Genomic DNA, 15,752 nt, shown 5'->3' with positions numbered 1-15,752 from the left:
GAAAAGGGTCTTGTCCATGAAGTCTCATAATGAAGATTTCAAAAGATTGGGATTCCTACTGGACCACAGTTTTGATTTAATAAGTAAAGACTGGAAAAATACATAGACTGAAACTTTTGCTCTACGCAGTTCTGAATAAAGTAGCCTAGGTTAAACCGACAGCTGATTTGTTTAATAATTTGTTTAATTTTAAAAGCCCATTATGCCTCAGACATATTTTTTTATTTCTTAAAAACTTTTCATTTTGGTGTCCTATTTTAAAAATGTAACTTAAATGACCAATTACCTAAATCATCTTTTGCTTTTGGTAACTACAAAATTTTGTATGGTGGTCACAAGTATACTTTTGGCTAATTTTTTGGCAAATAATTTTACTTTCAGCACTAATTATTTCAAGTAATAAGCATTTAACATGCTCTAAAGCCAATGTTTAAGCATTATGAAACTTATGTTTGCTCTTTAATGCAAAGAAGCAGAACATTTTTCATTTTTGAAGCATAATGTGCCTTTAATAATTATTAAATATTAGAAACAAGTAGAAGTTTGATGGCTTAAGAAACTAAGTGCATGTCTTTATGATTGACCCTGTATATAAATTGTCAGCTGAGGCATTACCATTGAAAAATTAGTACTGGGTTATCCCACTCACCCTGATATAATGTTGGTGTGTTGCTGACAAAAAGTTTTGCATGCAACTTATGTCATTAACAACTGAGTTTTTACATAGTTAAAAGCTGAGTTATTTTGTAGTTTTCAAGAGCCATAACTCTAGCTTTGATTTTGACTAAATTATCTCTCTTTTTGAAGTTAAAAACTTCAGTTTAGGTTTTACTTTGTTATAGTTCATTCTCCTCACCCACTGAATTTAAGTCACTTGCTTAAAATTTCTCAAGTGTCTTGAGTGGTCATAATTAAGTGAATGTCACTGATCATTTTTACTTATTTATTCCTCCTGACAACTATTAAAGTTTTGGTTCAGATTTTTGTGTGGTTCTTACCGAAATGTCACACACAATGATACTGATCAGTCACTGACCATAGTTTCTATTTGGGCTACTGGTATGCCTCTTTTGTGGTCCTAGAAAATTTTGTAAGTACGACATTATGCTCTAGAGCAAGTCAAGTTAAGCCCAGTGCAATATTAGGAGAAGTTTTTGTTTCATTATCTAGTTTTCTTATTATCATCATCTTATTACCTATCAAGTTTAATAGTTTTGAATTTTCTCAGGCTGGTAGCTAAATTTCTTAAAACATTATTTCAAGAGATATATTAAACACTATATAAGGTGAAACTTGTTTATTATTATAAACTGAATGTTAAGTATATGTTTGTTTTGTCTTGATTCATTTGTAATCTGTTTTTTTAGGACAAATGTTACATTTTATGTATGATTAAACAGTTAATTGTGCCCACATTTTCAGGTCCAATGTTCCATCCGGATAAAGTGCATATATTTGGGAAATTCTTTGGTAACAAAAAAACAAACTGTGGCATTATTTTGTAGTTTTGTAGAAATATGAAATATATAATATTATACATCATGGCATACTAGAGAATTGCTCTCTACCATCATTCATATGAGCCGCGTCACGACAAAACCAACATAGTGTGTTTGCGCATTCGTGCAGTCTGATCTGAGGATCCATGCCGTTCGCTATCAATTTCTCTACTTGTAATAGGGTTTGTAAGCGAACAGCATGGATCCTGATCAGACTGCGCAGATGCGCAGACTGGTCTGGATCCATGCTGGTCGCAAACCCACTATGTTGGTTTTGTCGTGACACAGCTCATATAGGAATCATATGCATCATACTTGACATAGAATAAAATGGAATATTTATAAAGGTGTCAGGAAAACAGGTTAATCTTATTCTATCAGTGTTAGGCATTAAAAATGTTTCATTGTAAATAACTAGATGCATGTAGTTATCTTGTATTGAATACACTTTTTCACATACTTCGGAAAAGAAATTAATTCACCAAAAGGTATTGTAACAAGACTTTCCCTATTTCAAAATTGCATGATCAGCTAGTTGGAAAATTAATTCTAATTTTTCAAACTTTTATACAGCCGTTCAAATGCAGTTGTGTTTCATGTTAATAGGGAAATTCTTTTAAAGAAAATTCCAAAATTTATAAGTTGAGTTTTATTTCTCTTAATTAGGTTTATAGCTCCTAATTGTGAGTCTGTAAGTCCTAATATGGAGTTACAAAGTTATAATGGAACTTACAAATTCCTAATTAGGCTTTTTATAATTCAATTTTAGGAGGTTTTAAGCTCTTTTTAGGAGTAACTAAGTCCTTAAATTTGATTTTGATTTCCCCAAGTTACACTTCTATAACTCCTTATTAGGAATTTGTAAGTTCTAATTAAGAGTTACAAAGTCCTAATTAGGTTTTTGTTTTTCCGAATTAGACTTGAGTGAGTCCCAATTAGGGCTTTTTATGTCCTAATTAGGCTTTTTAATCTTCTTATTAGGAATTAATGTTTTAAAGAGCATTAAGATTTGGCACTTAGGATGCTTCTGTTGTTTTCCACAGATTGATTCAGACCTAGTTTATAGAAACAATTGTTGCAATGTAGTAGAAATATAGACAGTAATGTTAATGCACTTAATCAAAGGTGTATGGATTAGTCAGATTAAATATTTCTTGTTAATTCATAAAAGATAGAATCATTGCATTAACTTGCAGCTTTGTGTGTTGTTAAAGTGAACTATGTTTGATGTTTGCTAACTGCTTGATAAATTGTCTGTAACACTGTAAGTTACAGCGGTTGTCTTATCTAATATTTACAATTTGTTTTTGAATATGTTCTATAACTTTTAATATTGGCTATATGAAGCTATATATTTAATTACATTTTGTATATGCTAGCATAATATAAACTCAGATCTATTACTGATTGTTTATTTGTTATTGGTATTTGTGCAGACTGAGGCCCATTGAAGTAAATTCTTTCCACAATCAAAATAAAGAATAAGCCTATTTAAGAAAGCATTTGTATTTTTGAGAATAGTTCATTTTCATATGAATATTAAATTTTGATTTTACAGTGTAAGGTCTGCTTAAAAAAGCGTTACAAATGACTTAAATGTTATTTATAATAAATGTATATGATAATATACATGTATTTAGTTATATACTTTCTAATATTTTAAGTTTGTTAACTCAGATATAATATTTTTTATGTGAATTACATGGACAATAAGTAATGTAACTTTATTATTCATAGACATGTGATATTTATCAATATTTTTTTCTAGATATGTTTACATCTGCTTCAGACTCCATTTATTATAAGATTTTCTTATGGCATTAGCAAAGGAAGCAGCTACCCCTGTAATAACACTCATAAAATCTCTAGCTTCCTTTATTTCTTATAAAAAAATACTGATAATAGTTTTTACAAAATGATGAGTATTAAAGAATATTTCAGATTCATTCAGGGACCTTGCCCCAGCGGTGCTGCCAGCTACTGCCCCACAGAACACTGCTACTGGTGGTAACAGGTAAAATTCTTCTATGTTTTCATCTTGTTTGGAATGATTTTTGAGATTTTTGAATGTTAAGACAATAATTATTTATGTTAGGAACATAGGGAGGTAAAATAACTTTAAAAAAAAAAAAAATAAATAAAAAGCAAAGTAGGAGTTAAACCCTTCACCTGCTAGAACACAGAAAGTGGTGAGCCTTTTGCCTACGGTATACAACCAGACCAGCCTGCACACCCATGAAGTCTGATCATGCATGCTCTTAACTGTTGATTGACAAGCTTTAAATTTTCATCTTTGATATTATACCCAAAATTGATTTTGGACTGCTCCAAAAATGGAAGCCGAACAATACTATTAAAATTAGGCTATTTTTAGAAATTCAGTAGGTTAAGGGTTGATTAAGCTTTAATAATTGATTAACATTGTGTCTCGTTGTCAATACATATTTACTGTGAATTGATTTAATTTTGTTGGTACAAATTGTTGTGGTTTTGTTAAAAAATTGATATTTTTTGGTTAAATTTGTGTATTTTATGTTTTTGCACAAGAGGAAAATACTACTAATTTCATACAAACAATGGAAAAGCAGACAAAATATAATTTCTATGGATCTGAAATTTGTGGATTGAGTCCTATACACGAAAACCACAAATATTAGTACCCCACAAATAAAAATGATTTTGCAGTATTTAAGTGAATAATAGACTTGCTCTGGAACAAAAGCACTTTGGGTTTTCCCAGCTACTCGGAGGGGTACAACCAAACTTTTACAGTCACAACTTAATTTGAAGATAAGCACAACAAAATGACTTATCTATTGTAAACGGTATATAAGTGCACTGTGAAGCTATAATGGTAAAAGTTTGATTGTACCAGGGGTTTAGGCTTGGAAAAAATTACATTTAACAAGTTCTGGATAACAACTTCTGACTGTATAATTGTATCAAACAACATGCATTTCTTTAAAAGAAGCTTATAGTGTTATATGTTGCTTTGTTCACTTATTTTATTGTATAAATCTTTATTATAATTTTACTTTAATGGTAGCTGCAATTATAATGCTTGCTTACAAAAAATGTTAACACATCATACCCAAATGTTTTAACTTATATCTGTTTTTTTTTTCCTAATTTTGAAATGTGTTTACATATTAATACATGTATCTGCAGTTAATGCTTATAAAATGCTTATTATAATAGAATGTTTTTATTTTCTAACTATCTAACAGTAGTTCAGATATGAGCGACAGTGACATAGATGCAAACCTAATACCGGTGACTGCACGGGCCACGCCCTATCTACAAGATAGCATATCAGCCCCGGTTCATCCACCATTCCATCATTCAACTTCTTACCATGCTCAAAATATATTTAAAAAACATCTTAGGTATGTGAATTTAAAATCATAGTCTCCCATTTAAAGGAGCTCAAAATGAGGTCTATTAAAGTCTAAAAATATAAAATTTGAAAGTCAATTTTACAATCATATATCAGCTCGGACCTTTTACACACATTAAATGGGCATTATTATAACTATGGTGGCTGATTTGTGCCATTCATGTTTTGGCCTCGCAACCCCTCCAAGCGAAAAGTCGAGAATTAACAAGTTAAAATGGTGGGGGTGCAGAGCAAAAACACACTTAATATTAGGGTTTAGTTTTATTTATTAAACTTCAGTCCGCCAGGGTGCTGAGCAATATTTAAGAAATAAAACAGTGGGATTGTGGAGCAAAAACATGCTTATTAGCCAGGCATGGGACAAAGATTAATAAATAAAACTTCAGCCCGCGCCCCGCTTATTAGTGTGTTTTTTTCCTGCGTCACCACCAAGCAAAAAGTCAAGAATTGACAAGTTAAAATGGCGGTGGCACAGAGCAGGATTTAAGAAATAAAATGGCTGGGGCGCGGAGTGAAACACGCTAATTAGGGAGGGCATGGGGCGAAGTTTAATAGATATTACTTTGCTCTGCGCTCCCACAAATTAGCGTGTTTTTGTCCAGCAACCCAGCCAAGCCAAAAGTTTAGAATTTACAAGTTAAAAGGACGGGGGTGTGTGGTGAAAACAAGCTAATTAGCTGGGGACTGATTAAATAAATAAAACATCACCCATCAAGGACATGGAGGGAGTGGCGGGGGGAAACATGAATGGCACAAATCAGCCTACAAATGGAACAGCAATAAAGACATCAAATTATATTAATGCTTAGAGCCTGAAGAGTAACTTATAGATGTGTTATTAAACAATGTTATAGGCACATTTGAGACAAACTCTAAATATTCTGACTTTAAATGTTCTCTTTGAACAACCAGATTGACTGTATTTATATAAATAGTAAAATCTATTCAAATATATTAAACCTTACATATATACAATGTATGCTTATTCTTTATCTATATAATAGTGTTTGGGCCTTTAAATAGTGTAATATTTCCGATGACATCAGTGGTCTGACAAAAAAATATAATGTCCAGCTGAGCTGGCACTTATATTTTAATCAGGCTGTTTAAATTTAGTGGTGAATTCCTGCCACATTACGCACATATAACATACAAGCTCGAAGTTTTTAGTACAATTAACTTGGAATTTTGTTTTTTAAAACAAAGTGATTTCTTTTCTTGTAGTTTTACTATTTTGTTCTAGTAAAGTGCAGTTTAAGATAAGAAATAGTGCAATTATTTTGGACCTCATCACATTATAGTGACCTCCCAGTCAGCCCCAATCATTTGGCTTTGGTCCTAGCTTTCTTTCAATGTTTGGGGCTGACTGGGAGATAACTATAATGCTAGAAGGCCCTCAGTGTTGGTTACTATTTCTTAAATATTTAAAAGTGTCCGCATGATTATGGATCATAGCAGCTTTGAAGAGTTGACTGTGACGGAGTAACAGATTACATGATTATCCTTTTATTTGTCAGATATCTTAATTTTTATAAAGAAAAAAAAAACACTGATAGATAACATTCGATTTTTCATTATTGGTTCAACAGCTTTTACAAAGCTTTAGTTGCTTTTACAAATTACTTTTCTTTCATATCATGTGTATTGGTATCTTCTGTTTCAGTTTACGTGGACCGTCAACAATGCGAACTGTCCAACGTCATATCACAAATAGTGCTCAGCCAACCATGAACTTCAGTAACAATCCTTCTAATATGATACGCTCAGATGTTATATCCTCCGGACAAAATGAGCAGCGAAGAATAGAAGAAAGAAAACGCAATCCTGGTCCATTGGTAATTATCTTTTATGTCTTAAATTTTTGAATAACAAACAAAAACAAAATGTATATTAAAAGTTACATGAATTTCATAGTCACATATATTGTTTTTTTCAGAAGGGCACTGTTTCTTTATTTTATTGATTGTTTCTTTTTGCTTCATTTTGAGGATCATGATTTCCACTTATATTGAAAAAAAGTTTAAGAAAAAGCACTTGAAACTGTTTGAGGAACATACCTTTAGTTAATATATACATGTAGTACAAAAACATGGTTTTAATTCCATAATGTATAAGGGCTGTTCGAAAAGTTAATGGAATTTTATCATAATAAATTTATAGTCAATCAATTTAAACATAAATTTTACATAATTTTCACTACACTATGAAATATATGAATAAATATTACAATACAGTAACTGAATTTGCTTAAATACATTTAATATTTCTTGACACTTTCAGTCTAGCTGTTAACTATTAGTCTAGCTGTTTACTAAGATCTGCCCCACTTTTGTACATGTACTAAAAGTTTAAAGATATAATACTTTTACATAAAATACATGTAAATCATTCTGCAGTAACCAAAAAAAAACAAAAACTGAAGGATGGCAAGCTGCATAATTTGGTTTAAAAGTATTATTGCTGTATAATATGGTTTATATTGTTACTAAGTAATTTGAGAAACCTGTAAGAATTTTGAAACATTCATGAATTGCATGTAAAATTGTCGAAAAATATCTATACATATGGCTTTTATGACAACATTCAACAAACTTTTTGAACAGCCCTTATGATATATATTAGATAGATTGATAAGGTTTTGTAAGTTTTGTGGAACTAGTTTTCTGTGTATAGAATATAAACATAATCAGAAATTAACAATTCTTCTTTTATAATAACCCCACCAAGTATTTTTTGGAAAGAGCTAATATTGGAATCACTTTATTCTATTTCATCATAATTGTTTATCTTCAGTAACTTTAAAACCAGTACAGGATTAAAATTGAGAACTTTAAATGTATAAAACAAAAGGTCACAAGTAATCTAAGTCAATCATCAGGCCAAGTTTCCCCACTCTTTATTGCACTTTGACAAAATTATGTCCCTTATTTTACTTAGAGAATGTCTTAAAATCTCAATTTTCTGTAATATCTCAGAAACTCTACCCAGTTTAACTTGAAACTTTAATTTCATATAAAGTATCACAAGTTCATGAGGTCAAATTTTAAAACAACTTACTGTTTTATAAGATTGTATGCTCTTGTCTACCGACTAAAGCCAACTTCTATCAAAGACATCATGATGGAAGGTGTATGCCAAGCATTCATTTCTAACCAGAATTTATTGCTAAAACAGTCATGTATTTTATTGCTTGTTGATGCTTTGATGTAACATTAGTAACATATTGTTATGATTTCCTTATCTTATTTAATACATATTTTAGACAGTAGATAATAGTTTTCTTATTATAACAGAGACATAATAATTAATAGAATTTATTAAAAGAAACAAAATATTAACTGATAATGACAACGATTTATGAGATGCAGTTATTTAGAAGCATGGCAAGTACTGACAACTAAATTTATAGATTATCTGATAAAGGGGTATCCCTGGCTGAGTTGTTAAAGTCTTTGGCTTCAAACCTGTGACTATGGGTCTAAATCCTGCTTTAGACTTTGGGATTCTTTCATTAGGTTATGAAACAGATGCCAATTCATGCCTGAAACAATGCATGGAGGAGCATGTAAGGTCTTCCACCATCAATAAAGCTTGAAGTCGCCATATGACATACAGTGTTGGTGTGATGTCCAAACCCCCAAAAAACAACAACAAAAACTGTCTGATATACAAATGTATGGCATAAATATTTTATACAGTTAGTGAGTAAAGCGTCACCAATTCCTAGTAATTCTTCTCTGTCTTCAGTATCAAATATCAAAGCAGAATATATCAGTAGATTCAGCATTAGAAAATAGTCCGAAGGGTAAGCTCAGTGGTGATTTTTTGCTTGTCATCCCTGTTCAGTTGCAGCATATTTTTTACAGTGTAGTTAATTGTCAATACAATATTGTTTGTTTGCTTTGTTTCATTTGAATGAGCTGTGTATAGCTCACCTAAGCACAAAGTGCTCAGTAGTGAGATTTTGTGATCACATGTTGTTCATTATTTGTTATTGTCTACTATTCTTTTTAAACAGCATCTTCTTCTAAATCACCTGGAAGAAGATGTTCTTTTGGTAAGCCACTACAAAGATATATGTAAATGGTATGAGTCAGAAGCACAAGTAGGTCACAGATGATAAAAATACATATTGGGAAGGAAATCTTCAAAGATCCCAGAAACAATATTGCCCAGAACTTTAAAAGCTCGCATCAGAAGGTCCTCTGGCTAAATTGGCTCCATTCTGAAAGTAACTTAGTGTATAAAGGCTTGTGTCACTGAGCTTAGTTTAGAGAAAGCATCAGATTAAACTAGATCCTCTGGAAAGGCAAAATTTTTCCATGACAGTCTTGGACATTAAGTCTATTAATAGTGATTTGTCTCTTACTCATGTGGGCTTAGTGTTTGGTCGCTTGTGGAGAAACTGGTAATATATTTGATTATATAAGTAAGTAAGTTACCAAGATATGATCAAAAATACATTTTACCTAATTTTAGAACAATAGATTCATCTACAAGTTTACTTACTTGTAAAACTACATTTTTGTGTTTGACCTTGGATGACCTTGAATGTGACCCTTTGACCTTTATTCTAGCTACGGATCTCAGGTGAGTGATATAGGTCCATCATGACTCTCTTGGTTGTGATAAGCATGATGTTTTGTATATGCTTTGCATGGCATTGTTTGTATTAACTACCTTATTGCCAATAGTTGATCTTCTTATCATTGCCAATATTTAAGAATGAATAAATTTTATTATTATTGATACTTTATTGTAAAACGATTTTAATGCATGTAAAAATAATACTAACTAGAAGATTATTATTTAATTCCTTCCATTTATGGTCTTTTGAAAGACATTCAAGGAGTCTTTAAAATTTTAAATGTTAAATTTTGTTGCTTGGTTATATGACTGACAGGTATCACAGGGGAGAGGTTGGGGGGGGGGGGGATAAATATATGAAAACTGGAATACAATCATTAATCTTTATCTTGATAAAGTATTGTTACTAAAAGGGACAGTTTTAATGCTAGTCTAACATTTAACATAAGCTTATTTTTAAACGTAATTTGGGAAAATAATCAATATGTGAAGTTGTTGCTTGTGGTTTTTAGGCTGTTTAAATAATCAATCAAACATGACAACTATTTACCACCAGTAACTTTACTTATTCTAAGATGATATAGAAAATAAAAAATAGACTTTGTTTTCAAGTTTGCGCATATGAATTTCAGGTCAAATTTGCACTATTGATTAGAACTAAATAACTAATTTGTTTTGATAACATTGGTGAAACAATTAAGACATGCATTTCCTTGAATTCTGTATGAAATGTTGTAATTTTTTAAATTTACATTCATTGATCATATAAGTTATTGCTGCTTTTTTATGTTGAATAAAATTTATGTATATTATATATGAATTTAATATTTTGTATATGATGAAGTAAACGCAAATTAGTCATATGTACTTGAATAATTATTATAACAGATAAAAAGGTGTAAAGGTAAATGAAAATTTCATTTTTTCAGACCCATTTTGGTGATGAGTCTGTACCAAAGGTATACCAGAGTGTATTGACTCTTTATCCAGTTTCCATTGGTGTAAATAATAGTAACTTTAACTGTTTGTCGTGTAACCATTTATAATAATATTTCATGATTACATAATTATATACTAAATTACATAAACATAGTAATTCATTTAATGAAACAGATAGTAAATTATCACTTTAGACATAGGCCATTATTGCACACCCTTGATTTATTTTTGTGTGTGTTTTTCTTTTAAATTGATCTATAAATCCTTGACATTAAGAAAAATGTTTAAAAAAGTTAAATAAGTGAAAAGTTTATTATTACAGTAATTTTTTTTACCTTATGTAATATATTATGCAGTTACTAATTAATTGCACAATTTCTGGGTTGTAGAAATTTGAACTTTCAGTCCCTAAAATTGTCCCCCAAAATTTTTTTATTAAGTAGGTAAATATTTAAATATAAAGAAATGATATGTTTATCACTTATATAAGTAGTTATTTCAGGTAATTATACAATTTATATGTAAACAATATAAATCTACACAAATACATAGGTAGAATATTTATATTAAGTATCCTGAGGTAGTTGTTATCATTGATTTTGTGTTGATTTTACAGTAAAAAAACAAAACACATTTAATTTAGTTGATAAATTATTAAGCTGATTCTATTACTTTGTTTACAGATTATAGACTATAGGAACAATAACAGTATACTTACTGACTGCACAACATTCCAGTAGTTGTAAAAGTTTGAATTATAAATTTCATTGATATGGGCTATATTTAAAATGGCAATGTAAAAACTGAGTGAATATTTATAAGAACAAATTGTCTTAATTTCATAGGGAGGTGGCTTACGAATGTGGAGGTCAGTTTCAGCTGACACAAGGTCAAAGGTCTTTGGTGGGAGTGAAGGGTCAAGGCCATTTTTATCAAAGTTGTCAAGGTCACCAATAAGTACAAAATTGGTAACAGCAAGTGTATGTGGTGTCTCGGATGCCATGCGTACCAGCAAGTAGAACAAGGTTCGAATACTAAGCGTGGCAATTTACCCACTGTGTCAGAAAGGGTGTTCTTTTTTCCCCCAATAGCTTCACGGTTTTCCTGCATTTATTGTATTTTTCTTTATTTTAGAGCTTCACTCATATCATTTCAGCAATATTAATTTTTTTTCAGACACTTGTATCACTAATTTTACAGTGGCATAAAGGGCGAGAAAGGCAATATTTTATTTACTGTGTGCCCACTTGATAGCTATTACATGGCTGCGCATAAGTTAAATGTATTATGTGTGCACACAATAACTAAGTTATTGCTCAAATGGTAGTTATATGTTGCCACATGATATGTATTATGTGCATACACATAAAGTATTATATGGCCATGTGATAGATATAATGTGCACATAGCACATATCACATGGTGACGTAAAAGCTATCGAGTGCACACATAAGGGCTATGGCATGGCGCGTAATAATAGTGCATGTGCACACAATAAACAAAAGATTTCTAATTGTCCCCCTTTAAGCCACCATACTAATGCAGTTGTAATTTATTTATTTTTTTATCATTATTATCTATTTGTATGAGTCACTGCTTATTTATATTCCATTTATCTTTTATAGCTGTTTTTATTACTACTCATAGATCTCTTTTTCTTTTTATAAAATTTCAGACATTTGATTTATTTAAGAAATTTAAGGTGAGAGATATTCTCAAAGTATATACATGTACAAGTAGAATCAATATTATATACAACTTATATACATGATATTTTAAAGGTGGTTATTCACATTTGAGCCGTGTCATGACAAAACCAACATAATGGGTTTGCGACCAGCATGGATCAGGATCCATGCTGTTCGCTTACAAACTCTATATCAAGTAGAGAAACTGATAGCGAACAGCATGGATCCTGATCAGACTGCGTGGATGCGCAGGCTGGTCTGGATCCATGCTGGTCGCAAACGCATTATGTTGGTTTTGTCATGACACGGGTCATTTATGTACTTCATATATAAGTCTCTCATTTAATTTCAAAAGGAAAGAAAAAGCCGACAAACATGGAATTAGATCATGTTAAGTTGTTTACACAAGAAAACAGCACCGAGGATTCTGATTTTTTACATTTAATCATCTAGGTCCCTTTAATTATCATTTAAGACATACATTGTTGTAGACTAATACTGTATGTTTACTGATATTAAAGTTTGACCACAAAATGAATGTTTTTTAGTTATTTTAGGAGAAAAAATAGCTAAATGAATCACGTCATCATCAGAGATTATTGTAGTTATGTCCCTTAATTTATTGTGAAGTTTCAAGACTGTCAGATTTTCTGCTAGAAAGTGAATAAGCACCTTTAAAATGCGAAGTTATTATCATTCACCTTTACAGCAAGATTTCTCACCAACATTCCACAAAATCCTTTTTCTTGCTTGACATTATTAACCTTACAAAGGAATTTACCTACATTAAATGTAAAGTGGCAAAAGGTACATTTGTGCTATTTTGCTGTCCGTGGTCAAGTGGTTAAGGTTGTTCACTTCAAACCACTTGCCCCTCATCAATGTGGGTTTCATAAACTCAGGTGCCTTATAATTTTGTGCCTGAGAAGATCGCCTGAGGTCCTCGTCTACCAGTAAAACTGGAATGTTGTCATTTTATAGCCTCTGTAAAATATTTGTGTAGAAAAAACCTTACTATGACGGGAGAAAATTTCAGAATGGAATCTTTATTCATTGCTCAGTAATTGTGAGAATTTAAGTTGAGATGAAGTTTGGGCATCCATCATGCTACAAATCTTGTTATTAAAATGCTGTAAAGCAGTTGTCATAAAATTTAGCCATTTACGAGGTCTATGATTTTTTGTGAGTTACTAAAATATAGCAAAAGTTCTCATACCCTGTTGTTTTTTATTTCAAAAGAGTCTCCAAGATTTAATAAAATGTCAATACTACATGTACTTTTTGACATGGTGTAATTTCTTTAGTGATACTGTTAGAATTAGTTACTAACCATGTATTTATGCTTGCTACTAAATTATACATGTATATAAGTGTACATTACTAATTTAATAGCATGTAAGTTACTAATTATTTATTTGTACCGTGATAAGTAAAGACTTTTATGAAAAAATTGTGAAGAAAATTTGTACTAATAAAGATACTCAAGAACTTTGCAAATGGTGGGTTTTCACATCTAATCCAGGGTGGGTTGAAACAACTTTAATAATAAGTGATAGCATTGATCACCCATTTGTGAATGGTAATGCACTCTGAATTTATTATGGTATAAGTTTGTTTGTTTTTGGAAACATGGTTTTGAAAGACCCTGTTGGAATTAGATGGGAAAAAATGAAATGAAATGCAGAGTTCTGGTTATTAATAACATCTATTTGTCTCCAAGACAAGCTTTACCAGAAAATACCAAGTAATGGTTTAACCAGGTTTTTCTACATTGGAGTTTCTGTGTTTTGAATAGACTTCTAAATGTTTCATCATAAGTTTCTTGGCCTAATGTTGTACCAAAAAGAAATATATACAATATAACTTTATTGTTTAAAGAAAACAACTGCTGTAACATTTCAGTTCCTGAATTCATCATCTAGTAGGTTGGAGGAAAGTGCCAAGTTGGTGTACAGTAATAATACAAAATTAATGAGGTCAAGGTCAGAGCTTAACCTCTCAAAGGACTACATGAAAATATTGCTGGAAAGAATCAAGAATAATCCAGTGGCCTAGAATTAAACCGCTTAGTCTTTTTGTAAGCGCAAAACACTGAGTTATATGCACTTGGTTTTGCTGTTTGTCTGGGTTAAGGAAGGCACATATGTTATACCTATGTTAAAGAAAACATGCACATAAGAACGATTTAAATGTTACCTGCCAGTATTTTCTATAATTATGTTTTTTCCTTCTTTTAAATGATGAATAGAACAAAAATTGAAATTTGAGTGCTCAAGTTTTGTAAAATGTTTCAAAGACTGACCAATTAAGACAGGTTATTACACACCATTCATTGTTTTCTGTAAAATATCCCTTCTTTATAATTGATATTTATAAAATAACAAATGACACAATGTCTGTTTATTTTTTTTTGAAAATAGATAAAATACCAAAGAATTCAAAGTGACCCTCCTTGATTATAAAAGAGGAACTTTGGAAATATTGAAATTCTAGGTTTTTAACCAGGTTTTCAATTTTGAAAATCCTGGTTATTAGATTGGGGTATGGCGGGCGGATGGGCGGATGGGCGGATGGGCAGATGGGCGGATGGGCGGATGGGCGTCAAACGAAATTGTGTCCGCTCTGTAACTCTTCAACCCTTTGAAGAATTTTGATGAAACTTCAGACAAATGTTTACCACATCAAGATGACGTGCAGAACGCATGTTCCGCATGGCTGGCTCCAAGGTCAAGGTCACAGTGACATTAACATTGAAAATCCTGTCCGCTCTGTAACTCTTCAACCCTTTGAAGAATTTTGATGAAAACTTCAGACAAATGTTTACCACATCAAGATGACGTGCAGAACGCATGTTCCGCATGGCTGGCTCCAAGGTCAAGGTCACAGTGACATTAACATTGAAAATCCTGTTTACATGATTTTAACTTGAAATTGTGTCCGCTCTGTAACTCTTCAACCCTTTGAAGAATTTTGATGAAACTTCAGACAAATGTTTACCACATCAAGATGACGTGCAGAACGCATGTTCCGCATGGCTGGCTCCAAGGTCAAGGTCACAGTGACATTAACATTTTGAAAATCCTGTCCGCTCTGTAACTCTTCAACCCTTTGAAGAATTTTGATGAAACTTCAGACAAATGTTTACCACATCAAGATGACGTGCAGAACGCATGTTCCGCATGGCTGGCTCCAAGGTCAAGGTCACAGTGACATTAACATTGAAAATCCTGTTTACATGATTTTAACTTGAAATTGTGTCCGCTCTGTAACTCTTCAACCCTTTGAAGAATTTTGATGAAACTTTAGACAAATGTTTACCACGACAAGATGACGTGCAGAACGCATGTTCCGCATGGCTGGCTACAAGGTCAAGGTCACAGTGACATTAACATTGAAAATCCTGTCCGCTCTGTAACTCTTCAACCCTTTGAAGAATTTTTGATGAAACTTCAGACAAATGTTTACCACATCAAGATGACGTGCAGAACGGCGCATGTTCTGCATGGCTGGCTTCCAAGGTCAAGGTCACAGTGACATTAACATTGAAAATCCTGTTTACATGATTTTAACTTGATTTGGCAGTCAAAGGTCATATCATCTTTTTGGAGGTAATTTAAAAAAGATATGATATATTATTTCATG

General features: G+C 31.7%; 1 protein-coding gene across 10 annotated transcripts in view; it reads left to right on the top strand.

Annotated features, from left to right (window-relative positions):
- LOC132746852 (cytosolic carboxypeptidase 2-like) overlaps positions 1–15,752 on the top strand; it is a 122,445-nt gene that overhangs the window by 104,462 nt on the left and 2,231 nt on the right. For 9 of the 10 annotated variants that reach the window (XM_060736127.1, XM_060736121.1, XM_060736122.1 and 6 more), the window contains 6 exons: positions 1,423–1,470; positions 3,441–3,513; positions 4,727–4,885; positions 6,560–6,731; positions 10,413–10,442; positions 11,268–11,447. In XM_060736127.1, the coding sequence (XP_060592110.1) occupies positions 1,423–1,470; positions 3,441–3,513; positions 4,727–4,885; positions 6,560–6,731; positions 10,413–10,442; positions 11,268–11,441 (656 nt within the window). In that variant the 3' untranslated portion in view covers positions 11,442–11,447. The remainder of the gene's footprint in view (positions 1–1,422; positions 1,471–3,440; positions 3,514–4,726; positions 4,886–6,559; positions 6,732–10,412; positions 10,443–11,267; positions 11,448–15,752) is intronic. The other variant, XM_060736130.1, reaches the window with a different exon arrangement.

The sequence above is a fragment of the Ruditapes philippinarum genome, unplaced genomic scaffold (genome assembly GCF_026571515.1).
Source record: "Ruditapes philippinarum isolate M1 unplaced genomic scaffold, ASM2657151v2 ctg387_1_1_1_1, whole genome shotgun sequence".
Taxonomy (NCBI): Eukaryota; Metazoa; Mollusca; class Bivalvia; order Venerida; family Veneridae; genus Ruditapes; species Ruditapes philippinarum.
This window is presented reverse-complemented; position numbering and strand designations above follow the sequence as displayed.